Source organism: Oryza sativa, chromosome 1 (assembly GCF_034140825.1).
Source record: "Oryza sativa Japonica Group chromosome 1, ASM3414082v1".
Classification (NCBI taxonomy): Eukaryota; Viridiplantae; Streptophyta; class Magnoliopsida; order Poales; family Poaceae; genus Oryza; species Oryza sativa.
The window spans coordinates 8,164,307-8,189,930 of record NC_089035.1 but is presented as its reverse complement, the minus strand read 5'-3'; the positions used below and the strand labels follow the sequence as shown (position 1 = coordinate 8,189,930).

General features: G+C 45.7%; 4 protein-coding genes across 5 annotated transcripts; 2 read left to right on the top strand and 2 right to left on the bottom strand.

Annotated features, from left to right (window-relative positions):
* The first annotated feature begins 16 nt into the window (after positions 1-16).
* On the top strand, positions 17-5,214 carry LOC4327214 (pathogen-related protein). Of its 2 annotated transcripts, XM_066306722.1 has the most exons (5): positions 27-598; positions 714-846; positions 1,200-1,498; positions 2,022-2,173; positions 4,946-5,214. In XM_066306722.1, the coding sequence occupies exons 1-4, from the start codon at positions 452-454 to the stop codon at positions 2,163-2,165; spliced, it is 723 nt and encodes a 240-aa protein (XP_066162819.1). In that variant the 5' UTR covers positions 27-451; the 3' UTR covers positions 2,166-2,173; positions 4,946-5,214. The 2 variants fall into 2 exon arrangements, with proteins under 2 accessions (XP_015614171.1, XP_066162819.1); XM_015758685.3 differs by lacking the exon at positions 4,946-5,214 and having other exon boundaries at positions 17-598; positions 2,022-2,451.
* On the bottom strand, positions 2,218-7,759 carry LOC4327213 (cytosolic isocitrate dehydrogenase [NADP]). Its single transcript, XM_015758671.2, has 16 exons — positions 7,570-7,759; positions 6,685-6,728; positions 6,381-6,490; positions 6,126-6,163; positions 5,937-6,014; positions 5,772-5,825; positions 5,598-5,699; positions 4,359-4,444; positions 4,150-4,253; positions 3,999-4,067; positions 3,798-3,913; positions 3,669-3,703; positions 3,344-3,486; positions 2,896-3,018; positions 2,723-2,818; positions 2,218-2,631 (listed from the first exon to the last, which is right to left on the bottom strand). Exons 1-15 carry the CDS (start codon positions 7,616-7,618, stop codon positions 2,725-2,727), a joined length of 1,245 nt encoding a protein of 414 aa, XP_015614157.1. The 5' UTR covers positions 7,619-7,759; the 3' UTR covers positions 2,218-2,631; positions 2,723-2,724.
* Positions 7,760-16,678: 8,919 nt separating this feature from the next.
* Positions 16,679-18,929, bottom strand: LOC4327212 (pathogen-related protein). The gene is made up of 5 exons (XM_066306937.1): positions 18,479-18,929; positions 18,073-18,366; positions 17,813-17,945; positions 17,415-17,713; positions 16,679-16,976 (listed from the first exon to the last, which is right to left on the bottom strand). Exons 2-5 carry the CDS (start codon positions 18,220-18,222, stop codon positions 16,836-16,838), a joined length of 723 nt encoding a protein of 240 aa, XP_066163034.1. The 5' UTR covers positions 18,223-18,366; positions 18,479-18,929; the 3' UTR covers positions 16,679-16,835.
* Positions 18,930-24,434: 5,505 nt separating this feature from the next.
* LOC4326764 (stigma-specific STIG1-like protein 3) lies at positions 24,435-25,405 on the top strand. Its single transcript, XM_015789829.3, has one exon. The coding sequence runs from the start codon at positions 24,534-24,536 to the stop codon at positions 24,939-24,941; it is 408 nt and encodes a 135-aa protein (XP_015645315.3). The 5' UTR covers positions 24,435-24,533; the 3' UTR covers positions 24,942-25,405.
* The last annotated feature ends 219 nt before the right edge of the window (positions 25,406-25,624 follow it).

The window sequence follows — 25,624 nt, the reverse complement described above, 5'->3', positions numbered from 1 at the left end:
GGTCACAAGAACTAGTGGAGGACTAGCTCTGGCATCTCACTGGACTAGTATTAGGTTCTGGTTGGGATCGATTTCTTCTTCCCCTTTGTTGCTTTGAAAAGGGATTACTTTATTTTCTTTGGTCCAACGTAGTGACGCTTGCAGTGTTTACAGTTTGTTTGTTTTTTGCCGAGATGACGGAAGGAGGTCATCCGAATGTTATTAAGATAGTGGAAAAAAAGTTAGAGTTTTTCATCGACAGCCGAAAGGTCTTGCACCCAAAAGCGCACGTTCCTAAATCACGCGCCAACTGCTCGAACACAAACTAGGAAGAAGGGACCAAGCAACAATTTGTTTATTCCATCTGATGACTGCCTCTCCTATATCTAAGGAGAGCTAGCTGTTCATCAGCTGAGACTCCCATCATCTCGCAAAACTACAAGCAGCTCACCTCGCAAATTAACTGTCGGCCATGGCGGCTGCTGGTGAAGCTTCAGGAGGCAGGGACAAGTACCGGTCGTTCATGTACGGCGAGGGAGAGAAGGACACCGTGTGGAGGCTTGGATCCCCTCCAAACTACGACGTCGTCAACAAGCTCTTCGAGGAAGAGAGAACCAAGGTAATTAATTTCACGACGAACACTACTCGTCAGAATTCATAACTAAACGCCGCAGAGATCGAATCAGGTATTGTGATTAAGTTCAAAGCATTGTTGTGCACTTGTCACTAATTAGGAATGGCCAGAGGGGTCTCTGGAGGAGAAGGTCCAGAGGTTGCTGAAGACCTGGGAGATGGAGCTCATCCACAAGGTGCGACCCGAGGACCAGAAGAGCGTCCACTCGCAGAAATTCTGCGCGAGCACCAACGGTGAGAGCTACTCCCTCCGTTCTGCATGTGTGCGCGTGTCTTCGTATTTTAATATTTTTTTTAGATAATGAAATAGAATATTTCGGCCTTCGCTCTGTATTTTAATATAGAAAGCCGTTGACTTTTTGAGATATGTTTGACCATTTATCTTATTAAAAAACATGCATTTATTATCTGTTTTACTGTGATTTGATTTATCTTTAAGCATGATTTAAATATTTTTATATTTGTAAAAAAAATTGAATAAGACAAATGGTCAAACGTTGATAAAAAGTTAACGATGTTATATATATATATATATATTAAAAAACAGAGGTAGTAATAGTTAAATAAAACCATTGGCATGGCTATAGGGATGAGATTTCTGAGCCGGAAGGAGGTGATGGCTATCGGCGGCTACAACGCGTTCCTGCAGACGAAACTGCCGCCGGAGCACCGCATCTATGACCCGGACAATGAGACGCTGGAGTCCGGCATGGCCACGTTCTTGACGGCGTTCCCGCGTGGCTTTGCCATCGAGGTGCTCGACGTCTACAGTGGTCCACCACGGATCGTCTTCAAGTTCCGACACTGGGGGTACATGGAGGGGCCCTTCAAGGAGCATCCCCCCCATGGCAAGCGGGTCGAGTTCTTTGGCATCTGCATCTTCCATGTAAGCTAGAAATATCGTTTTAGATAAGAAAGATAATTACATCTTGACCTTATACATCTAGGATGCACACAGCCATAAAGTTTGAGTTTAATAAAAAGGGAATCTCAATTCTCAATAAGAGAACCCATGTGAAATGAAATTAAAAAGGCTCAACAAGGGATGAAAACCCCTATGAGATGAAATAAGCAAAACATACGCGAAGTCTATAATATGCATTGACAAAAAGCATATTAGTAAAAGCTATAGTTATTGTTATGTATCTTTCTTTTCCAACAGTGACAAGAGGTTTCCAAATACTACCCGTTTGTCTACAATTGCCCGCCATCAGTAACTGGATTTTAGTACCTCTTTTTAAGGGGAGTTATCATTAAAAGTTGATATCCAGCACTTTGAATTTTTTTTACCCATTACCAGCCAGAAAGATTGTAAATTCGGAGTTTTGAACCCTTTTCAAGTCTTCCCATCGATAACCACCACTTATATACGTAGCACTGACAGTTCTGTGTTGGCGATGCGGCATTAGGTCGACGAGGAGATGAAGGTGGAGAAGACGGAGTACTTCTACGAGCGCGGCAATTTCCTCGCGAGCTTCTTGAGCACGCCTGCTGCTGCTGCTGCTGCTGAGGCTGCGTCAGGCTCAGGATGCCCTGTCATGGGAGGAAACTGAAGCAATGGGTAACCAACACAGCATGTCACCCATTCAAATGTCCTACTCCAGATTACCAACAGATCTGCACCTGCTTTTTTATTCCAAGCTATATACTGTAGTAAATAAACAGTCTTGTTTGTATGGTACAAAGCACAAACACCACTTGTGGTGGGTACCTTTAGGATAGTTCTACTTGCTCTTTTGGCATAGAAGAACTAAGCTACACGGCCATGATTTAATCATCAAAGTAGTTATAAGTAGAAGTCTGACGAATAAAAGTTCAAACTTCTTATTTCGAGCAAAATATCCTCCTCCACCTCCATTGTTGTATGGAGTATGCATACAATCTTTACCAGATTTTATCAGAGCACCGTGGTTGATAGCTGCGCATACCAATGCTTCAATCGCTCTTATTCAAAGTAAAAATGTATAAACTTTGTATCATGGGATCCTAACATGTCCCCTGCCGTTGCCCTATTCATTCCTGTGTAAAAGAAAGTTTATGTGACATAACAGTCTTCAGATACTTGTGTCAGATAAGGTAAGAGGTAGGTCGAACAGCTTGTAAGAGATACCTTCATAACTTGGATGTTACTGACAATCTTGTTCTTAAATCCTCAGCAACAGCATCGATGAACTCAACAGTGTTAAGATACTTATCTCGGCTAACACTGTACAATTCCAACAGAATCAATTAAAAGGTCTTGTCTATTATTACTACAGAATAAATAAGAGAAGTAGGAATTACTTTGGCCCATGTACAAGAAGAGCTAGATCCTTTGTCATCTTTCCAGATTCCACTGTTCCCACACAAGCAGCTTCAAGTTTTTGTACAAAATCTAACAGTCTTTTATTGTCATCGAGCTTTGCCCTGTTGTGGTGTGTTCAACAGTCAAGTCACAAGACTTACAACTCTTAATTATTTATGTAGCATACTTAATATTTACAACAAAAAGCAGGAAATATAAGGAGCAGAATAAATTTCTTTAAGAACAGAAACTCTCCCTAACTTTTAGATGACAAAATTTTCTGCTCTGAGCACTAACAAAAGGACTAAAAGATGATGTACTACAATAGAATAGCATTAACCATGATGGGAAAACTGAGCATATAGATTTCATCATTTAGAGCCAAACTAATTAAGTGAAAAGCAAGCTCATCGATCTTAGTTACTATGGTTTAATTCAAGCTCATACCTATGTCCTAGTCCGGTTGTCCAAGCAAATATTGAAGCAATGCTATTTGTACTAGTTTCGCCTCCTTTTTGGTGAACTCTGTAATGGCGTGTGACTGTACCATGAGCAGCTTCAGCTTCAATGGTTCTACCATCAGGGCACACCTAAGGCAATGCAGAACTTATTTGTTAAATTCAGAAGATTAATCTAATCAGAACATATTTTTTAAATAGAGGTTACACCATCAGCATATTGGAATCTACAATTGTTCTAGATAGCATTAACAATTGTTCTACATTTGAACTTTCAGATAAACAGATAACAGTTCAGCAGGGAGAACACTCACCAGAACTGATGTCATTAGACCTAGCGATCCAAAACCTGTACAAGTAAAATCATCCTGCTCTTAGCAAAGACTTCATTTTTCTCCAAATAAAAGGTCAGAAGAGAGTATACACATATAATAAGCAAAAACCTTGAGCAATTAGATCGCTCTGCACATCTCCATCATAGTTCTTGCAAGCCCAAACATAGCCACCTTCACTCTTAAGGGCATAGGCCACCATATCATCAATCAGCCGATGTTCGTACCTGCCACAGCAGAAATGATTAGGACATAAAGGAGGAAAATAAGGCTCCATGTTCCTACAGTAAGGTAGATAGAAGATAGCTGTACCATATTCCTGCATCATCAAACTTGGCTCTCCATTTTGTTTCATAGTTCTCCTGAAATATATCTTTAAACCTGATATATAAAAGTAATATTTCAATATGGACATACATGTCTATTAAAAGAAACAAATAGCATACGACGATTGACTATTGACCTTCCATCGTATTTTTTGAGGATCGTGTTTTTGGTGCTAAGATAAAGTGGCCATCTTTTCTGGTAAGCCATGTTCATGGAAGCTTCAGCGAATGCCCAAATAGACTATTTGCAACAAACATAAAATAGAGGTTGTCAAGTTTAAAACCCTGTTTAAAAATACAGAGTATCAAAATTAAGCTACCCTGATAAAGGGTATCATAAACAAACCTCGTCAGTATTATACATAGACAAGGCTACTCCACCAGCACCAGTAAAGTTGAACACATCCAACTCTATTTGTTCCTCTCTGCCATCTATACCAGTTTTGAGGAGAAGATAGTGTAAGGATGAGTGGATAACATTGACACAAAGGTTAATTTATAGTTAGCAATTTTAGTAAACTGACTAAGCTTATTCCCTGATGCTTGGATATTGATGTGATGACACCACAAATCAGTGAAGTATGTTTACATATATAAAAGCTCTTCTTACTGACAGAAACATATTCTGTTTAAATTGGTCAATATTGCAAGCTCTGTGGCAAAACTGAAACTACTAATCATATCTTGTTTAAATGTCCCTTAGCTGTTTTTGGTTGGTGTGTTATTAGGGATGCTTTGAATCTGGTTTCTTTACCTAATAATCTATGGGAGTGTATGAGTCTGCTCAAAGATAGGAAAAAGTTTAAACCTTGGATCTCTTTAATTGGGGGGGTTTGTTGGGCTATTTGGATCATTAGAAACGACTGGGTGTTTGAAAATATTCTTGTCAAGTCTCCCCTTTATGTGGTTTATAAATCGCTGTCTTTCATACAGAAGTGGCGCATTTTGCTAAAGGAGGAAGACCAGGAGCTGCTGGGAGGATGGTGTGAAGCAATCAGGATAAAGCTGAATCAAGTCAGGCCTCATGTGCTACCTGCATAGCTATAGAATAGCTACTTTAGTCTGAGTTTCAGTTTTTTCTGTAAGGGTGTGGTTAGGTTGGGAGTACGTTCCTTTTGTCTCTGAAAAACTGGTTGTTCCCCAGCTATCTCTTTGTGTTTCTTTTATTTTCCAGGTCTTGTATAAGACTCTGTTTTTGTTCTTGGGCTTTTTTCTAAAGCCGGGTCAATATATTGATCTGCCATAAAAAAAAAACATATTCTGTTCGCTGCTCAGCATTAACATATATCAGGCTATTAACCATTTAATAGGTTCTGAAGTAAATAAACTGACAAGAATGATTACCAAGTCTATTTGCCAATATGGTGGCATATGATGACTATACAAATAATTAAGCCCCAAATTTTTAGAACAGCTTTTCTATAGCCAAAGCCAATGATGCCCATATGAAAAGAAAAGGTAGAAGTCCTTGTCATTCCTAGTAGGATAAACACTAGGGAGACAAAGCTAAATATTAATTTAATCCTGGCTGCTACAAGTTCAGATCTGCAGCCACTATCATGACATTAGCTTTATTGAGACATACCAAATACTAACTTCAACTTCCCAGGACCTTTAATAACTGTATCTGTTGCTCGGTATTGATCACCAAATGCATGTCGTCCAATGCATATGGGCTTTATCCACCCTGGAAGCATAAAAAAAATAGTGTAACTACCAATGAATTCTACTATCGGTATTTTTGATACAGACTTCGTACCAGGTACAAGCCGAGGAATATTCTTGCAGATGATTGGTTCTCGGAAAACAGTTCCTGCAGGAGTCAATTAGTTCTGCTGAAGTAAGTATAAGAGAACAGCAACAGCTGCACTTGATGAAAGTTCAAAATAGAACCATATAGACATGTGACCAATTAAAGGTTTACCATTCAAAATGTTCCTTATTGTCCCATTTGGACTCTTCCACATTGCACTTAAATTAAACTCTTTCACGCGTCCTTCATCTGTAGGCTCATGAATAGTGCGGCCAAAATCAAATTTAAATTGAGTGTCCAAAACTACTTGTTAACACATCATGCTCATCTGTCAATGAGCTCAATTCTGCTGAACATCACCTGGAGTTATAGTTGCACATTTGATGGCTACATTATACCTGAAAAAAAAATAGAATACTGAAGCAACCTAATGTAAACGTTATAATAGAAATCACAAAAAGTAAACATTATGTATTCTAACTGAGACTACAGGGTAAACAGGTTCAGCTTAAAGCACCAATTATATAACAAAAGCATAACTTAGATGGAAAAAAGTAATAGAAGAAATAATGGACCAGAACTGTGACGTCAAACAACTGAGGCTTACAGGCTTACTTTAGGGTCGCTTCTGCACTCTCTATTGTAACTTTGTCCCCAGTAGCGTCACGATTAGGTAGACCTAAGTCATAGTATTTTATGTCCAAGTCCAAGAAAGGGAATATAAGCTGCATGATCAAAACAGATATCCAACATAATTCTTAACGATGCCCGCATTAAGGGATGAAGCAGCACCAAAAGCATAACAAAGTAAAAAAAATGAACATGTAACGTGAAAAAAAAAGGAGCTGCAGAGTACAATGCTAGACAAACAATCATCAAAATCAAGAATAAAAAACATATATTGTTACAAGAACCTGACCTTATCTTTGATCCATTTCCAAATAACTCGAGTCATCTCATCACCTAAGTAAAAAGCACATACAGTCATATATAACCACTACAATCTGAGGTAAGCAAAGGATGATTGGGCTAGCCAAAAGTATGGTATACTTTCTAAATATGCAATTTAAAGTTACTTAAGTTCGATGATGGAACTTTTCAGCACAGAACTTCAAATGAAGCAGAAAGACTGTCAACAGAAAAACTTTTCAGCCCACTTGAACATTGTAGATGATAAGTTCTGAAATTGGCATATGTGTTTACTGATACAGTTCACCTTGGAACTTGTAACTAAGCGATGCTGTGGGTTCAATTTTATTCTTTATTTTTTTACTATATTCTTCACATGAATAATCTTTTCTTTTTTACCAATGACAATGCACTAAAACAGTTATTTTAGATTTACCCTTTAAAACCGACTATTCCGCGCATCTAAGGTTGAACATTTTGTCCTCCCAAGAAGATGGCTATTTAACTAATTTCAGCACACTTTCTACGCCTAAGGATGACTACCACTATTCCTTGTAACACCTAGAATTTCAGAAAGGCCAAGTAGAGCAGCTTTCAGCACATCAAATGTGTTGAACTCTGTTCCCACAAAACAGGACCATTTAGCTAATTTCAGCCGCACGTTCTACTCAGGACGACTCCCCTTCTTCCTCCAAACACCTACAAATTTTAGATCCAGTACGTAGAGCAGCCTAATCCATCCCACCACCAATGGTATAGCAGAACCAAAGCAATCACGGCACCAGACAAGAGGCAAAGGCTCCCCCCGTAGATATCAGCGGAGATAGCGAGGCTAATCACGAGCGAGTTCCGATCGGAAGCGGGGGGGAAGGAGAGGGGAGGTGGGGGTTCTCACCGTCCATCTCGACGACGGGGTTGGCCACGACGATCTTCTCGAACGCCATGGCGGCGCGCGCCCCCTCCCCTCCGCGCTTCTCCGCTCGCGTCGCCGGTAGCTTCTGGTCGTCGGAGTCGGAGACGAATCGAGCTTCTTCCGATCGGAGCTGCGGCGGCGCGCGAGGTGTGAAGTCTGAAGAAGGTCGGACACGGAGCGCGGAGAGAACGAAGCATCATAAGCAGACACGGCGCGGGCGTTCGGCCGCGCCGTCCGTGGACTCGGTCCAGGACGGACTACATGGGCCATGTGGGCCAGTCTTGGCCACGTCAGCTTTGGACCACTATAGCCGTCCGATGATAGGAGGCGGTCATGGCCCGGATTGGGATCCTCAGAATTTAGGGCTTGTTCGGATCGCAGGATAGGAAAAGGAATTTGATGCTATGAAGCATTCGGAACACAAGAATATATAAACCACATGAATTTTTCAATTAGTATTAATCTCATACTCCCTCCATATTTTTTTGTTTGACGTTGGTTAGCTCAAAATTGAACTAACCAACGTCATACATTCATGCATTGAGGTAGTATATTATAGTATAATTAAGCAATAAAATATTAGTTCCCATCTAGTCACTTCAACGTGATTAGCATCTATCCCATGATAGCTAATGAAAAAAATGAGGTGTGAGTGGATGTTTAGAATCTTATGAAATTCCTATGTTTTCACAAGGTTGCTACAGTATTTCTACGAAATTCCTACGCATGGTTCCTATGAACCGAATGCATAAACAGTGCCAAATCCAAAGGAATTGCCAATCCTACAAGAATCCTGTGTAATCCCTCTATTCCGAACAAGCCCTTAGGGTTTTAAATTATTCTCAACCATCGGATTTATAGCGAACGAATGTGATTAATTGCTACATATAATACAATACATCATGAACAGTACCTTGGCACAATACGTTTTACTTTTTATACTGTATCTACAGTAAATAACTGCAAAATTAATATTTTATATTGTAGCGGCAAACTCATTTTGCTATGCGCCTCAGTCTTTAGCCCCTAAAGGCAGAGGAGCCGAATCCTCAGGGCCCTCTGTTCTGTCAGTGTGTGTTTGGTTTAGAAGCGAGATGTGATAGGTTGAACTTGTCCTTGATTCTAGGGATGGTACGATCTCACTCAACTGTTTGATTTATAGGATGGGATGATTCAATTTTTTTTCTTTTTAGTGGAAGGAATGAGGGTGGGATGGGATGTGAAACTTTTGCAGCTACCGTCAGTCCACGTCCAGTTCCGACGACGTGGTAGAGCACTAGAGCTCGACAGCAACCAGGTGGTGGGCGTAGCGGCGGAATCTGGCAGATGAAGGAGGCAAGTAGCTGCTGGAGGAGGGCTGGTGAGTGGCGTGGTTGGGACGAGGAGCGGCATGATGTAGATAGGCGGCCGACTGGCAACTGACGGGCAAGGAGCGGTGTGAATGGGCGAACAGCGGGCAAGGAGCTGCGTGGGCAAGCGTGGAGTGGCACAGCATGGGCGAACGATGCAACCGGGTGAGTCGCCGCGAGCGCGCGGCGATCGACAATCGGAGTGCATAGCGCAGGCGGGCGGTGCAGACGCTCAAGCAGTGGAAGAATAGTGTGGCTCACGCCGTGCACTCGACCCAAGTGGGTCAAGCTTGTTTGCTAGATTTTTGCAAGTGGTTTGGACCTGGATCTAAGAGGAATATTCCTCTAAGCATGCGTTGGGTTGATCTCATTTTTCACGGTGTTTGGTACAGAGACATGCGGGATGGGATGGTCCTTAACAGGGAATATTTCGTTAAGATTCGAGTTGGCCAGGTCTCTTTAAAAGTAGGATCATCCCATCCCTCGTTTATATACGTACTACTCTTACAAATCTACCCCCGGCGTTCCATATTATAAGATGGTTTGTGCACACATCTATTTGATTGGTGAAGGAGCTAGACTCCTGCACGCCCAATAGACCAGGGCGGGAGGTTTTAAGTTTTTTATCGAAAGTTTTAAATTATGAGCTGAAAGTTTAGTCCAAAATTTTAAATTTTAAATAAAACTTTCAGTTGAAAATTCGGTTAGAAAATTTTAATCAAACTTTTAAAGTATTAATAAATGGTAACAATAGGAAAGTAAATTCAAATATCAATCAATGATATTATTTTATCAAATAAAATTTAATTTATATTAGACTAATCTTTAGTTAAATATTTCAAGAGTTGAATCTAAAATACATTTGCGCCTTATAGCGTGTGATAAATGGGGTAATAAATATAGAAGACCTTTGATTGATTCTCCTGAAAATGTACAGTGTTAGCCTAGATAAGTATCTGAAACACTGTTGAGTTCATTGATGTTGTCGCTGAGTGTCGGTGATATGGGACCGGGAGTATCATGACTAGAGGCTTGAGGCAGACACAATCGCCCACGTGGCCTGGCACCTTCGGGGACGTCGGGCCCGAGGGTGAGGTGTCCGCCCTCCTCCTGATTTCCCCCGAGGGGGGGTCGGGCTGCGCTTGCCCTGGCCCCGAGGGCCGGGGCACCCCGACCCCCTTTAGGAAGTCTGCGCCACATATATGGGATAAGTGAGCACAGCTGTGCTCACCTAACAGCATTTAATGCAGTCTGGTCAGGCGTATCACGCTGTACGCAGTGCAGTACGGCGCGTTCCTTTATCCGGTCTGTGACCAGTCACAGACCGGTCAGATCACGGGTTAGGTGGCGACTGGCGGTCTGGCGCACGCCTTGCCCCATCCCGTCAAGACGAAAGCCTCTAGGCACTCGTCTCAAGCCGGAGTTAAGCGTGTTATCTCTTAGAGATGACACGTTAGCCCCGATCGATATATGCCAGGCTTCATCCTAACCATTACAAGCAAGATGTTGTGTGAAGAAGGGCAAACATGCACGTTGCCAAGATTACACGCGGTGGACAAGAATGACCGATTTGTGACCGGTCTGACACTGACCATATCGTCAGCGCACAGCCATGTTCCCACGATGCGCTCACCCCCGGCGGAAGTGGAGGTAGGTGTGGGCTGTCCCATCGGAGCGTCATTCGGACAGCAACCGTGCTGATCTCCGCCCATTCAAGAGAAAAAGAACAGTCCAGTTTGGGAAGAGAAGGGTGCATGTGGTATCCCCTTGAAGTATAAAAGGAGGACCTTGCCCATAGAGAAGGGGCTTTTGGATTCTTTTCCAGATTGTGAGCTTAGAACGGGGGAGAAGTCAGCTCACACTTGTAGCCCATTCATACACAGATCCACCAAAACACAGGAGTAGGGTATTACGCTTCTCAGCGGCCCGAACCTGTATAGATCGCCGGTGTCTCGTGTTTCTGGCTGGCAGACGATCTTTCCACATACAGAGAGAGAGCGAGAGCTTGAGATTTCACCCTAAGCCCCCGGCCGAACTGGCAAAGGGGGGCCTGCGCGGTCTCCCGGTGAGGAGCCACCAGCTCCGTCATCTGGCGCGCCAGGTAGGGGGCTCAGCGTGTGCTTTCTGAGCTCTCAGACTCTTCCGTGTGCCCCAAGTTTTTCTTGTTCAGCCTAATGGCCGAGCAAGGAAAAACACACGACCTCTCGCCGAGTGTGAGCGGCGACGACGGGGAGCCGAATCCGCGCCGTCGAGCTCGTACTCCTCCACCTCCTCCGCGCCAAAGCCCTAAGCAGGGGGAGGCGCTTGAGAGGGTCGACAAATCCGCGGCGTCACCAGCCGCAGGTGATGCAGGAGAACGGCGAGATGGGGAGCGTCGCCTCCTCGTCTACGGCGACGGCAGCACACCTCAGGGTGCGCTTCAGGCTGCTGGCGCGCTCCTACGACACCCGCCTGTCGTCCATGACCCGGAGTCTCCAGCCCAACGATGGCTGGAAGACGTGGCCAACTTGGTCATGACGGCACAGCAGCGCCTGGGTGCTGGTGGACGGTCCGCCACCACCACCAAGACCTCCGGCGCCGCTACCACCGGCTCCGTGTCATCAAGGCGGAGGGCGCGGCGAGCGGCGGCGGCTGCACGTCATTCGGCCGCCACTCCCTCGTCGACACCTCCAACTCGGGAGGATCAGCATGGGGAGCCGGATGCCCGCCTCGACATCGAGCGCCGGCGTAATAACCGGCGTACTCCCCGTGCAACGGAGGGCGCCTCCTCGTCCGGAGTGTCACCTCGACATGGACGTGAGGATCAGCCCTCCGTGCCCCCGGCTGGTGGTGTCGGCTGTAGAGCCTTTGTGGCGAGTCTTCGGAATGTCCGTTGGCCCCCAAGGTTCCGGCCCACCATCACCGAGAAGTACGATGGGAGCGTCAACCCCACCGAGTTTCTCCAGGTCTATACGACCGGGATCGAGGCCGCTGGGGGTGACGACAGGGTCATGGCGAATTTCTTTCCCATGGCCCTAAAGGGACAGGCGCGGGGTTGGCTGATGAACTTGCCACCCGCGTCGGTCCACTCCTGGGAGGATCTGTGCCAACAGTTCACCATGAACTTCCAAGGCACATATCCGCGCCCAGGCGAAGAAGCGGACTTGCATGCAGTACAGCGAGGCGATGATGAGTCGCTTCGCTCGTACATTCAGCGGTTTTGCCAAGTCCGCAATACTATACCATGCATCCCTGCACACGCGGTGATCTACGCGTTCAGGGGGGCGTGCGGCACAACCGCATGCTCGAAAAGATCGCTTCCAAAGAGCCCCAGACCACCGCGGAGCTTTTTCAGCTCGCGGACCGAGTGGCTCGTAAGGAGGAAGCGTGGACATGGAACTCCTCCGGTTCCGGAGTGGCAGCTTCGGCCGCCCCCGGATCCGCCGCTCAGACAGGGCGGCGTGACAGGAGGAGGAAGAAGAGGTCGGTCCATTCCGGCGACGAGGGTCATGTCCTCGCCGTCGAGGGCGCTCCGCGGGCCACCCGAAAGGGGAGGCCTGCGAGCGACAAAAAGAAAGAGGCCGACGCTCCCTGACCTCGGCTACTTGGAAGAGCGAAGGCGGCGCGCGGCCCTTCGAGCCGCGCGCTACCAGCAGAGCCTGCGGCGCTACCATCAGCGCCACGTCCGGGCCCGATCACTCTGCGTCGACGACCTCGTCCTACGCCGCGTCCAAACGCGTGCTGGATTGAGCAAGCTCTCACCAATGTGGGAGGGTCCGTATCGAGTGATTGGCGTCCCCCGGCCGGGCTCCGTTCGGCTGGCCACGGGCGACGGCACAGAGCTGCCTAACCCATGGAACATCGAACACCTTCGTCGCTTCTACCCCTAGTGGGGGTCGGGTGTCAGGTCTTGGGCTCGGGCCAACCCCGCACCCCCCCGGGCGTGCAGGGTTGGCCGGGGGCTTATCTCTTTTCTCTTCCGTATTTCAATAAAAGCATTTTCGATTTCCAAAGGACTGTGTCTGTGCCGTTTTTTCCTTTTGAAGAATCTTGACTTGAAATAAGGTCACTCGTACTCAACCTTGCCCTCGGGGGCTCGGTTCGGTCAGCTAAAATCGCCAAACGGGGCCCAGAACCGAGCCGTGCCCCGGGGCGTGGTGAACTCCGGGGGGGAATCGGCAAAAACCCACAATCGGGTCACCCATAACCCTCGGTCACCACGCTCCCGGCCTGGCCAGTCTCGACATGTGGATCTCCCCAGGCACTAGCCCCGACCCGAGCCATTTGAGGACTAGGACCTGGGCACGAGCCCTTGATCAAGCCAAGACACAGAAGGACCGCGGCACAGACCATCCTCGTCTCATACACACCACAAATAGAATTGACATAGAAATTTCCTCTTTATTTGGTTGCAGATTAAATTAGTCTATACAAGAAGGGGGCCCGAAGGCCTCGGAAGAAGAAAGAAAAAGCTATTCAAGATTGGCGGGGGCCTGGGGGCTCACTCCGACGCGCCCGGGTCACCAGCCTTGTCGTCGCTGTCGTCCGCACCACCGTCGCCGCCCTCCTCGTCGGAGTCGAGGGCGAACGCGAGCCGAGGGGCCGTACCCTCGAAGCTGTGGACGATGTGGTCGGCGGCGTCCCGGACCTGCGCGCGTGCGCCGTCCTCGGTTCCGAAAGGGAACTCTTCCAGCGCCGCCCACGGGGAGAAGTCAGGGTCCGAGAGGCCCCCAAGCCGAACGGCGGCCCAAGGCCCCCGACGGCCGGAGTTGGCCCTCCGCCTGCTTGTCCGACGGTGTCAGGCGCCCCCGACCCTCAGGATAGCCTCGGGGCCACTGCGGGAAGGCCGCGCCTGTCGCCCTCTTACCCCGAGGATATCGGCGCAGAAGCCGAGGGCGCCCCGCGCTGCCTCTCGGATGAAGAGCGCCCTGGAGATGCGGCCCCTAGCGAAGAGGATCGGCCCCGCCGAAAGGTGCAGCGGCCCGTCTACTTTGTTAGTGAGGCCCTCCGGGACGCCAAAACCCGATACCCTCGGGCCCAGAAGATGCTATACGCTATTCTGATGGCTCCGAGAAAAGCACCATCACCATATCTCCAGGCGAAGCAAATCGGCTCGCCCAGATTCGTGCGCTGCTCAGGTAATGTGGCAGTCTTGAATAGACCGCCCATTATGGACAACCAAAGTTACCAATACCAATATGTATGGACTGGGACCGTTGGGGATTTTGCCCAACTATGCAGACCGGTCCCACCTGTCACCAGGCTTTAGGAGTGGCGTCACACCTGACCGCTTCCCTTGGGAAGGGAAATTGCTCTGGCATAACGCCGGGGGCTACTGTCGGTGATATGGGACCGGGAGTATCATGACTAGAGGCTTGAGGCAGACACAATCGCCCACGTGGCCTGGCACCTTCGGGGACGTCGGGCCCGAGGGTGAGGTGTCCGCCCTCCTCCTGATTTCCCCCGAGGGGGGGTCGGGCTGCGCTTGCCCTGGCCCCGAGGGCCGGGGCACCCCGACCCCCTTTAGGAAGTCTGCGCCACATATATGGGATAAGTGAGCACAGCTGTGCTCACCTAACAGCATTTAATGCAGTCTGGTCAGGCGTATCACGCTGTACGCAGTGCAGTACGGCGCGTTCCTTTATCCGGTCTGTGACCAGTCACAGACCGGTCATATCACGGGTTAGGTGGCGACTGGCGGTCTGGCGCACGCCTTGCCCCATCCCGTCAAGACGAAAGCCTCTAGGCACTCGTCTCAAGCCGGAGTTAAGCGTGTTATCTCTTAGAGATGACACGTTAGCCCCGATCGATATATGCCAGGCTTCATCCTAACCATTACAAGCAAGATGTTGTGTGAAGAAGGGCAAACATGCACGTTGCCAAGATTACACGCGGTGGACAAGAATGACCGATTTGTGACCGGTCTGACACTGACCATATCGTCAGCGCACAGCCATGTTCCCACGATGCGCTCACCCCCGGCGGAAGTGGAGGTAGGTGTGGGCTGTCCCATCGGAGCGTCATTCGGACAGCAACCGTGCTGATCTCCGCCCATTCAAGAGAAAAAGAACAGTCCAGTTTGGGAAGAGAAGGGTGCATGTGGTATCCCCTTGAAGTATAAAAGGAGGACCTTGCCCATAGAGAAGGGGCTTTTGGATTCTTTTCCAGATTGTGAGCTTAGAACGGGGGAGAAGTCAGCTCACACTTGTAGCCCATTCATACACAGATCCACCAAAACACAGGAGTAGGGTATTACGCTTCTCAGCGGCCCGAACCTGTATAGATCGCCGGTGTCTCGTGTTTCTGGCTGGCAGACGATCTTTCCACATACAGAGAGAGAGCGAGAGCTTGAGATTTCACCCTAAGCCCCCGGCCGAACTGGCAAAGGGGGGCCTGCGCGGTCTCCCGGTGAGGAGCCACCAGCTCCGTCACTGAGGATTTAAGAACAATATTGTCAGCAACATCCAAGTTATGAATGTAGTACTCACAAGGCACAAAGTTGTTCTCCCTGCCTCTTATCTCTCGTGATAACTACTCCCTCTATTTTAACGTTTAGGTTTTGAATAAATCATACATATGTGTTTTCTATATTTGTCCAAATTCATATGAACATTACTAAATCTAGATGAGAGATGAAGGATTAAAAATGAAGGGATTACATGCTATGAATATATAATTTTTTTTAACAAAACCTTTGTTTCCACGCATGAATGAATAGGGCAAGGACCAAGGACATTGAGGTTCATGTGATTCTACTACTAATCGTAAAGGTACTTTTATATATTTGTGCTTTGAATTTGCTTAGTGAGATGCTGCAGTCGGAAAAATGACTATTCCTGGATTTAGTTGTGAAGTAATAGCGCCCTCTTGACGTAAAATGAATAGTAGAGACATCAGGTAAAGCAGTTGGGATAGCCTGTGAATTTTCGCCCTTGCTTGTCTTGTCCCAAACCCAACTCTTTCTTTTAGGCATGTAGAAAAAGCTGTTCCAGAACTATGAACCCTAGCTATTGATTTCTTATAAGCAATTAAGCATCCTCCGACCCAGTGAGTGATTTAATTGTAAAGTTTTTTCTCATGTCTGCTATGCTAGCTACTGATTTCTTATAAGCATCCCTGACCCAACGAGTGATTTGTAAAGTGCTTTTTTCTCATGTCTCCTATGATACTTGGCTGGCTTGATTTGGCTAGCGGAATTGTTTCAGGCAAAGGAAGGATTTTATATGTACTGGGAAGCGCGGTACCATACTTAAATGGGTGATTGAGCATGGTACGTGCAGCTATCAACCGGGATGCTCCGATAAATTAAGTTCGGTAAAGACAGTATACAATATACATGCACATGCTACATGCAACAATGGAGGATTGGAAGTCAACAGGTGGTGGATGTTTTGCTCGAAATAAGGTACTCCCTCCGTCTAATTTTAATTACAACCATAAGTTTTACTTTAATCGTTCGTCTTATTTAAAATTTTTTTATAATTAGTATTTTTTATGAGATGATAAAGCATGAATAGTACTATACTCGTGACTTATGTTTTTATATATTTTTTTTAATTTTTTTTAAATAAGACGGATGATCAAAGTTAAACGCGGAAAACCATAGCTCCACTTAAGATGGGACGGAGGGAGTAGAACTGATATTCATAAGACTTGTACTTTGCTGGCTAAACCATGTCCATGTAGCTTAGTGCCATGCCAAAAGATCAAGTAGAACAACTCTAGCTACATGTACCCACCACCCATGTGGTGTTTATACTTCATACCATACAAACAATGAGTCTTTATTTATAGTACTACTAATAAAGGAGTAGCAATGTAGCATGAAATAAAATTAAAAGCAGGTGCGGATCTGTTGGTAATCCGATACATTTTCAAATGGGTGACATGTTGTGTTGGTTCCTCAGTGCTTCAGTTCAGTTAATTTCCTCCCATGACAGGGCATCCTGAGCCTGACGCAGCATCAGTAGCAGCAGCAGCAGGCGCGCTCAAGAAGCTCGCGAGGAAATTGCCGCGTTCGTAGAAGAATTCCGCCTTCTCAACCTTCATCTCCTCGTCAACCTAATGCCACACCGCCAGAACCTTGTCAGGGTTACGCACTTCTAAATCCAGGTGACCAATATAAGGTCTTGTTATCAATTGGAAGGTATTTTAGATTTCAATTTCTAATGATAAGTATAAACTCCCCCTTAAAAAGTTAAAATACAGTATATACTGGCAGCTAGTAATTGTAGACAAATTAGTATGTACTACTCCTTCTATTTCTAAATATACGACACTATTAACTTTTGGATATGACGTTTGATTATTTATATTATTTAAAGATTCGGAGTAAATATGTAAAAATAGAAGTCATGCTTAAAATATATGCTTATAACGATAAAACAAGTGAAGACAAAATAAATAATAATAACATAATAAGTAAAGATGATTAATCAGACGTCATGTTTAAAAGTCAATATTATCATATTTTAAAAACAGAGATAATATTTTGCTTACATGGAAAATGCAAATGCCGAAAAACTCAACCCGCTCGCCATGGGGCGGGTGCTCCATGAAGGGGCCCTCCATGTGCCCCCAGTGCCGAAACTTGAAGACGATCCGTGGTGGGCCACTGTAGACGTCGAGCACCTCGATGGCGAAGCCACGCGGGAACGCCGTCAGGAAGGTGGCCATGCCGGACTCCAGCGTCTCCTTGTCCGGGTCGTAGATGCGGTGCTCCGGTGGCAGCTTCGTCTGCAAGAACGCGTTGTAGCTGCCGATGGCCATCAAATCCTTCCGATTCAGAAACCTCATCCCTGACACGGTAATGGTTTATTATTATTATTATTATTAGTATTATTAATACTACTACTGCACGTACTCTCTGTGCGTGAATATAATTGATGAGCACTCACCATTGGTGCTGGAGCAGAATTTCTGCGAGTGGACACTCTTCTGGTCCTCTGGTCGCACCTTGTGGACGAGCTCCATCTCCCAGGTCTTCAGCAATCTCTGGACCTTCTCCTCCAGAGACCCCTCTGGCCATTCCTAATTAATGACAAGTGCACAACAAGTCAACAATGCTTTCAACTTAATCACAATATCTGCTTCGATCTCTTCGGCGTTTAGCTATGAACTCTGACGAGTAGTGTTCATCGTGAAATTAATTAGTTACCTTGGTTCTCTCTTCCTCGAAGAGCTTGTTGACGACGTCGTAGTTTGGAGGGGATCCAAGCCTCCACACGGTGTCCTTCTCCCCCTCGCCGTACATGAACGACCGGTACTTGTCCCCGCCTCCTGAAGCTTCTTCACCAGCAGCCGCCATGGCCGACAGTTAATTTGCGAGCTGAGCTGCTTGTAGTTTTGCGAGATGATGGGAATCTCAGCTGATGAACAGCTCCCCTAGATATAGGACAGGTGATGAGATAAGATGGAACCAACAGATTGCGATTACTGCAAACGTCACTGCCTGGTCCAAATTAAAGAAAGAAAAGCAATTAATCAAATCTCTTTCCAAAGAAACATACAAATGATCCCCAATCCAAACCTAATCCATATATATTCCCATACTAGCTTGTGACCTTTCCCTGTGTTGTTTTTCCTCTGAATTTTTTTTATCCATGGCGGCTATGGGCTGTGCGCCGCCGGTGCACGTGCTTGGCCGGCGGTTGGTGCGGCCGCCGGCCGCCTGCAGCGACGCCTCACCGGACGAAACATCCCCTGTGATCGACTAACAAAAGACGCAGTAAATTAAAGGCGCATAAAATTAATTAGGCAATACACAACCTAATTATCAACTACTCCCTCCGTTCAGAACACGGTTATTAAGAAAGTATAGAAATGAGTGGTGGAGGGCGTTGTAATTGGATGAATAGTGAAGGTAGGTGGGAAAAAGTTAATGGTGGAGGGTTGTGATTGGTTGGGAAGAGAATGTTGGTGGATAAATTGGTTATATTTTGAGATAAATCTTGAGGGCTACAAGTTATATTTTGGGACGGAGAAAGTACTGCTTAACGAGACTGAAAAACTATAGAGCTACGCACCATTTCAAACGTCGTGGCATCGCTCTGCATATATAGGCCCCCATGCGACTCGTAGTGGACGCAGGATTTTAGGGCTGAGTAATTCGCTCAGCAAATATAGATAAAATTCATCAAAAAATATATAAAGATAATGCAGCAGGAAAAGTGCCCGCCGGATAAGTGAACTTATTGAGGAAAGAAAAGCTGAGAATGAAGTATTAGCCCCAGTTAAATATATACATATATAATATACCTACGTATATAAAATTTTATTCAGAATTTTTCAGGTTTTCACGTGAATACCCAAAAACTTTGTTTTCCCATGTAACCTTTTCTTCATATTGCATAGTCGCAAAATCGTGCAGATAAGTCCACGCATGCTTGTGTGTCACTAGTACATAAACAATTTTTTCAGACGGCCAAAAGAGATTTTCGTGTGTGGGCCTCCAGCCCATCTGCTCGGAAGTGTATGTGAAAATCATATTTTTTTTATACGGGTGGCACAATTTTCGTGTGCGGGTGCTTATGTCGTCTGCACACAAAAACAAAAATCCAGGAAAAAATCGCAAAAAATCAAAACGCCCGTCGATGCGCGCTCGCCGCCCGCTGCCACTGTGCTTCTCCCGCCACCGCCGATGGATCCGCACGGATCCGAGCGGGGACAGTTGTTGCCAGCTTGCCGCCGGATCCGGGTAGAGCCCGTCCACCCGCCGACATCGTGCTCCTCACGCCTTCGTCGCCGCCGCCCTGCTCCTCCAGCCACCGCCGCCGCATCCGCGCGGATCTATGCGGGGGATGGCCATCACCGCCGGATCTGGATGGGGGACAGCCACCGCCCCTCGCTGGCTTCAACTCCCGCTGCCCCACGCTAGATCCACAGTCGCCGGACCGCCACCGCGCACCTTTCGTCCGACTGATTCCCACTGTCGCGAGCCCACTAGCCACTGCTGCCCGTCGCCATGAGCCCGCCTGTCGGCCGCTGCCGCCTAGGAGGGGAGTCATGAGAGAGAGAGGAGTATGGGGAAAGGAGGTGAGAGAGAGGATTGGTGATAAGGATGACTTGAAAAAAAATTAAAGTGCTAAGAGGGACAGAGGAGGTAACTCAAACTTCTAGGTGAACCTTTAAGAGGTCCGCTTGCGAAAATATATTTTCCCGTGCGGCCACTTAAGAGGCCTGTTTGGAAAAAAATAGCTCTATTTTCGTATACGGCTCCCTAAGAGGTATGTCTGCGAAATAGATTTTTGCATGTGGGCCTCTTAAATAGCCATGTGCGAAAATGTGGGTCGATTATTGTAGACACAAATCCTTATGGTTCGCCTGTAACTTATTGGGGGTGCTCGTTCAAGAAAATTATTTGTGCAGTAGTGTGTGGGAGTCTAAGCTTGTGTTTGTTTAAAATTTTAGGCGTAGCCAAATAGCTACACAAGAAACGAGAAAATCCATTAGAATATAATTAATTAAGTAATAACTTTACAATTTTTTTAAAGTGTGGTGCTAGGCACATTAAAAACTTCTTACTAACAAAAAAAAATCTAGATTCAAGCATAATGTGACACCCCAGTGTTCGTAAAAAGTTTGCTAAAAGAAAATTAGTACGCATTTCATTTTCCTTTTTAATATGATTTTTTTTATATTTTTTTTCGAGAAACTTGCATTCAATAAGTTTTGCAAAGAAAAACACCATTTATAATTCAAGAAACGTGCTCGCATAAAACAAGTGAATGCCTAGGCCAAAAAGATCTAGAGAACGTAGCTTAAAGTAGGGCTTGCCCACTAACTTCCACAATTGCATAAAGGATATCATATACTATCACTGGTGGAGAAATCGTTTTTAGTCCTGGTTCGTAACTCCCTTATAGTCCTGGTTTTCAAATCGGGACTACGAATCCGGGACTAAAGATCCCTATCTTTAGTCCCGGTTCAAATATCCGGGACTAAAGATCGACCAACCGGGACTAAAGATGGGAGCGGGCAATAGTTTTTTTTTTCATTTACTTACTATTTATTCTCTAATTTATTTTCTCCCAAATTAGGTGGGATGCATATTCCTAAATCAAACCCTAAAATCAAATTACCATCCCAAATACACAAATCAATCAATCATATACACTACAGATTATACATCCCAAATCAAACCCCAAATCAAAGAAACATCCCAAATACACAAATCATGTACATCTCAGATCCATACAATGAGATTCCAAAAAAAAAATTATACATCTCAATCCATACAATGAACCACAGATTATTCATCTCAATCTATACATGGATCACAAATTCTTTGAAAAAAAAAGAAAAAAAACGAAGCAAAGCCGCCGGCCGGCTGAGCCAGCTGCCGCCTCCCCTCCTCCCCGGCCGCCGCCGCGCCGGGCCGCCGCGCAGCGCTCCGTGCTGGCCGCTGCCGCGCTGACCTTCGCCGGCCGGGCCGCCCACCCCCTCCTGCTGCGCATACTGGATCGAGTTGGGAAGAGGAGTTGGGAAGGGATAAGAAGGAAAAGAGATAAGGAGGAAGGGAAGAGATAAGGATTAGAGATGGAGGGAGAGAGGAGTTGGTGTGGATGAGAAAATAGTGGATGAGAAAAGAGGATAAGTAATAGGGATTATATAGTGCGTTTTGATCTTTAATCCCGGTTCGTAACTCTAACCGGGACTAAAGATCCTGGAGGGGCCTGACAACACCTGACAGCATATGAACCGGGACTAAAGATCACGTAGTACCTTTCTACTTATAAACCAGGACTAAAAACCATCTTTAGTCCCGGTTTTTACTGCATCCGAGACTATTGTGTTTTTTGGTCGACCAGACAAAGATGATTTCTCCACTAGTGTATACAATACCCTAACGTGTGTTTGCAGGTACGTACTATGATATTTGATTGGTGATATCTTTATGATACTGGTATGATAAAGTATCACAGTACCTTTAAGATACGTGGTTAGCTAGGTGTGGCCCATATAAGTTTCGGAGTAGGTTTTAGCACTAGCGCTCAGTCCTGATAGGACTATGAAATATAGATGGTGATGGGTCTAGATTTTTGAGCTAAAATTATTTAGGAATAAGTTCACTTTGACCCCTTAACCAGTGGTCGAATCTGTTCCATATCCCTGAACCATAATATCGGATGTCTCGACTCACAATTATTAAAACCGGTGCAGACGGCAAAGGAGGAGAGAAAAAGAAAGAGAGAAGAAAGAGAGAGGGAGGAGGAAGAAAGGAAGGAGAGGATGATTGTGGATCCCACATTTTTTTGTGTGAATAATAAATAGGTCCCATATCCTATCTTACTATAAAGTTGATGTCCACTAACTCCTAAAGCTTAACATGCAACCATACCACATCATCACCCACTAGCAATAATTATATATTTAACCTCATGCAAGCATACAACATCATTTATAATCTATAATCTATTTAATTCTACACATCAACATACAAGTATATCTAATCATCACCCTCACATCATTTCCATAATAGTTTAACAATTATATCTATCTTTTTGTAATATTTAACATATACTTATCAATATATTCCACATTAAATCACGGGTATCATTTGTTTGTTTTATAATAAGTACTAATAAACCCTCGCATTTCTTCTTTTTTTTGACTCCTAGCTTGATTGTCGAAAAAATATATTGAAAATTGCTTAGTATTCCCGCAGCAAAGCGCAGAGAATCACTCAGTATATATTTAATTCTAATGCCATACAAATGCCACATCAATGCTACATTGGACGAAGACCAAATCAACATCTCTACGTATGCGTCACGTCAGTGAAACCATCCTCCAAAACCATCGAGTGAGTCAAATTGCAGTGGTTTTAATAGTTGGGGGTCGAAATATCCGGTATTGTAGTTCATGGATACGTATCAGATTCGGCCACTAGTTAAAGGAGTCAAAGTGAACTTATTCCAATTGGTTAAGAGCTGAGGTGGAGTGAGAAATGGCCTAGCTAGGGCTCTAGCCCATTGCCACCCCTAGCCACAACCCATGGATCATTTCACAATGCAACTCAACCCTGTTTCTTTTTTATCCTTTTGGGATTAACTCTTAAAACCTACGGCCTATGCGAGCTGCGATACGTGTGAGGGAGAGATCATCATCAAGGTGCACTGAAGCTCATAAGCCACACCTGCTGGGAGAAGAGCGATCGCTTAGCCTTGGGCTATGCTGTTGCACGATATTCCGTGCTATAATCTGGTAATCTCGTCCTTCATTTAAGGCTAATTACCTGTTAATTTTGTTCTCGTCCATGTAGTGCAGTGCAGAGTACATCATGCCCCTGTTTTTCCTGCTGAAATTCTGAGATTAGGATTCTTTTCTGGACATAATTTGCAGAGTACAACATGCCTTTTTGTACTTGCACTCATTCTGTCTCCTCTCCTCTCTAGGAAAAGAGATGCTTCTGGTGTAGGGATCATACCACAATCACAGAGACAGTAGCACGAAGGTCTTCAGCACAATGCACAAGCTTAGGGCGCAATTAGGCCTAGTGATTGACAGAGTACAGGCAGCCATATAATATCTGAATTGTCAAGAACTCATTGCAGGTTCAGTTAAGAATGGGCTGCGCTTTGCAGGAAGTAGTTCTGTGTTTGATTCTCAATTCTTCATGTAATAATATTGTAATTGGTCTAGTTAAGTCATCAAGCTAGCTAGTTTCTTCTGCTCCATACTTGAAAGGATCTCATCAGATCAGATGGGGAGTATATATCAAATTAAGCTGAAGAACACAATGTCAACTGCATAAGAACACATGTCACGCTGAGCCAAATATGAGGGCGATCGGTAGCCTTAATTATTGGCACGCTTAGCATCAATGACAACACAATTGTGTTGTTAAAGCTGCAGCAACATCAACCGCAAGACTGTTTTAAAAGCTTATTAATTTGCTCCTAGACCAATGTATGCCGTGCATCGCAGACGATCCCGGTAACATGCTAGACTGCAGTTCTTCTTTCCCTTAAGCCAGCATGCAGAGTTCCTTCAGCTGCTGTCTAAACAGGCAGCGCCGACAAAGTGCCCCTGGAGGGAAACGACGACGGCTAAATTATTTTGTTGATCAATCGAAGAGTAGCACACACTAGCTATCGCTAGCTCTTCACGTAATTAAAAGTGCCATCATTGTTACTGTAATTCCGGTGATTAGTCAACTGCCACGACCAGATTAATCTACCTAATCTTCAGGGCGTGTGCGATCGATCGGCAGGCATGCATGCAGCTTTGCCTAATCACATGTTCAGAAACCTGGAATTCAGAAGACACGCACACAAGCTAGCTAGCCAGCCAGATCGCCATTGCAAGCATGCTTAAAGTTGATCAGCTTGTGGTGGTGATCGATCAGCAGCTAGGTAGCTTGCGGAGTCCACAGCTATCCATCCGTGCGGCGCACACTCCCTCCCTGCACTCCAGGCTTTTGCCGTGCAAATCAACCATCTGCATCTGCATATGACCTCTGACTTTCGCCTCTCGCGCCTTTTCTACAGCTATAAGCACTCCTCCCCCGCCATTTTCCTCCCCCATTTTCCTCCCTCCACACAGGCGTTCGCCAAGCAAAAACTTCGTACACCACGCATTGCCGCCACCGCCGCGCTCGCCACCACCACCGCCGCCATGAGAACAGCCGCGGTGCTTCTCATGGCGCTCGCGCTCACCCTCGCCGCGGCCGGGACCGGGACCGGGGCCGAGCTCGAGACGGCGGCCATTAGAAGGAGGCAGAGCAGGTTCCTGGCGAGCGCGAAGAACTCGCCGCCGCTGTCGTACTACGACTGCAAGAGGAAGCCGCCGTCGGTGTGCCTGGAGCCGGGGAGCCCCGGGGCGACGTGCTGCAAGGGCGCCTGCGTCGACACCGGCTCCAGCTTCGCGCACTGCGGCAGCTGCAACCACGTCTGCAAGTACGGCGAGACCTGCTGCGGCGGCCACTGCGTCGACCTCCTCAGCGACCGCAAGAACTGCGGCGACTGCTTCGTCCGCTGCCCCAGCAAGAAGTGCAGCTTCGGCCTGTGCGACTACGCCGGCTAACCGGCCGGCGACCGGCGACGACGGCGGCGGCGGCGGCGGCGGCGTGTGCATTCATGTACGTGGCGTGCATGCGATCATCGAGGCAGGAAATGCAATACAAATTCGTTCCTACACATCCATCAGAGAAATAAAAAAAATGGCAGTACGTATATACGACGTGAGTGCATACCTATTATATATATACTCCAAATTGTTTTACAAAATTGCAATTGTTGAGCTCCTGAAACAAGTATACATATACGAAAAAAAAATGATAAAAGTTATACAAATTTAAGGATCTACGGTGCGTCTGTTCGTCTCATTATTTATGTGTTTCTTATTATTGTTGGACTACATATATATAAGTGGTCTTATGGTATCAATAAATCGAAATAATGTGTTGTAACTTATTATATGTTTTTTTGGGTACGTGTACAGCTTAATTACATGACCTTACAGAGAAATATTATATGGATTCTTTTTTCCTGATATATTGTGAATAAAAGAAACATCTCCAATTAATGGATCTGTACTTAATTAATCATTATATTAACTCATCCTTAATTTAATTAGTTACGATGATTTTAATTTTTTACTAGCTTTTGTGTGCTACTATATCTCTGCTAAAAAATGTAAGGGATTTTGATTTTATATTTTGGGACATAGCTAGGTATGTTGATTTTTAGAGGGCTATGGCCGTTAAT

What these genes read in the sequence shown, in the direction of transcription:
- LOC4327214 (XM_066306722.1), top strand. Translation starts at nt 452, where the DNA reads ATGGCGGCTGCTGGTGAAGCTTCAGGAGGCAGGGACAAGTACCGGTCG. An exon ending in TCGAGGAAGAGAGAACCAAG is followed by an intron (nt 599 to 713) that starts GTAATTAATTTC and finishes GTCACTAATTAG; the next exon opens with GAATGGCCAGAGGGGTCTCT. An exon ending in ATTCTGCGCGAGCACCAACG is followed by an intron (nt 847 to 1,199) that starts GTGAGAGCTACT and finishes GCATGGCTATAG; the next exon opens with GGATGAGATTTCTGAGCCGG.
- LOC4327213 (XM_015758671.2), bottom strand. Translation starts at nt 7,618, where the DNA reads ATGGCGTTCGAGAAGATCGTCGTGGCCAACCCCGTCGTCGAGATGGAC. An exon ending in GAAGTTGAAGTTAGTATTTG is followed by an intron (nt 4,445 to 5,597) that starts GTATGTCTCAAT and finishes AAACTGGTATAG; the next exon opens with ATGGCAGAGAGGAACAAATA. An exon ending in CTTCTTGTACATGGGCCAAA is followed by an intron (nt 2,819 to 2,895) that starts GTAATTCCTACT and finishes GGAATTGTACAG; the next exon opens with TGTTAGCCGAGATAAGTATC.
- LOC4327212 (XM_066306937.1), bottom strand. Translation starts at nt 18,222, where the DNA reads ATGGCGGCTGCTGGTGAAGAAGCTTCAGGAGGCGGGGACAAGTACCGG. An exon ending in TCGAGGAAGAGAGAACCAAG is followed by an intron (nt 17,946 to 18,072) that starts GTAACTAATTAA and finishes GTCATTAATTAG; the next exon opens with GAATGGCCAGAGGGGTCTCT. An exon ending in TCGGCATTTGCATTTTCCAT is followed by an intron (nt 16,977 to 17,414) that starts GTAAGCAAAATA and finishes GTGTGGCATTAG; the next exon opens with GTTGACGAGGAGATGAAGGT.
- LOC4326764 (XM_015789829.3), top strand. Translation starts at nt 24,534, where the DNA reads ATGAGAACAGCCGCGGTGCTTCTCATGGCGCTCGCGCTCACCCTCGCC.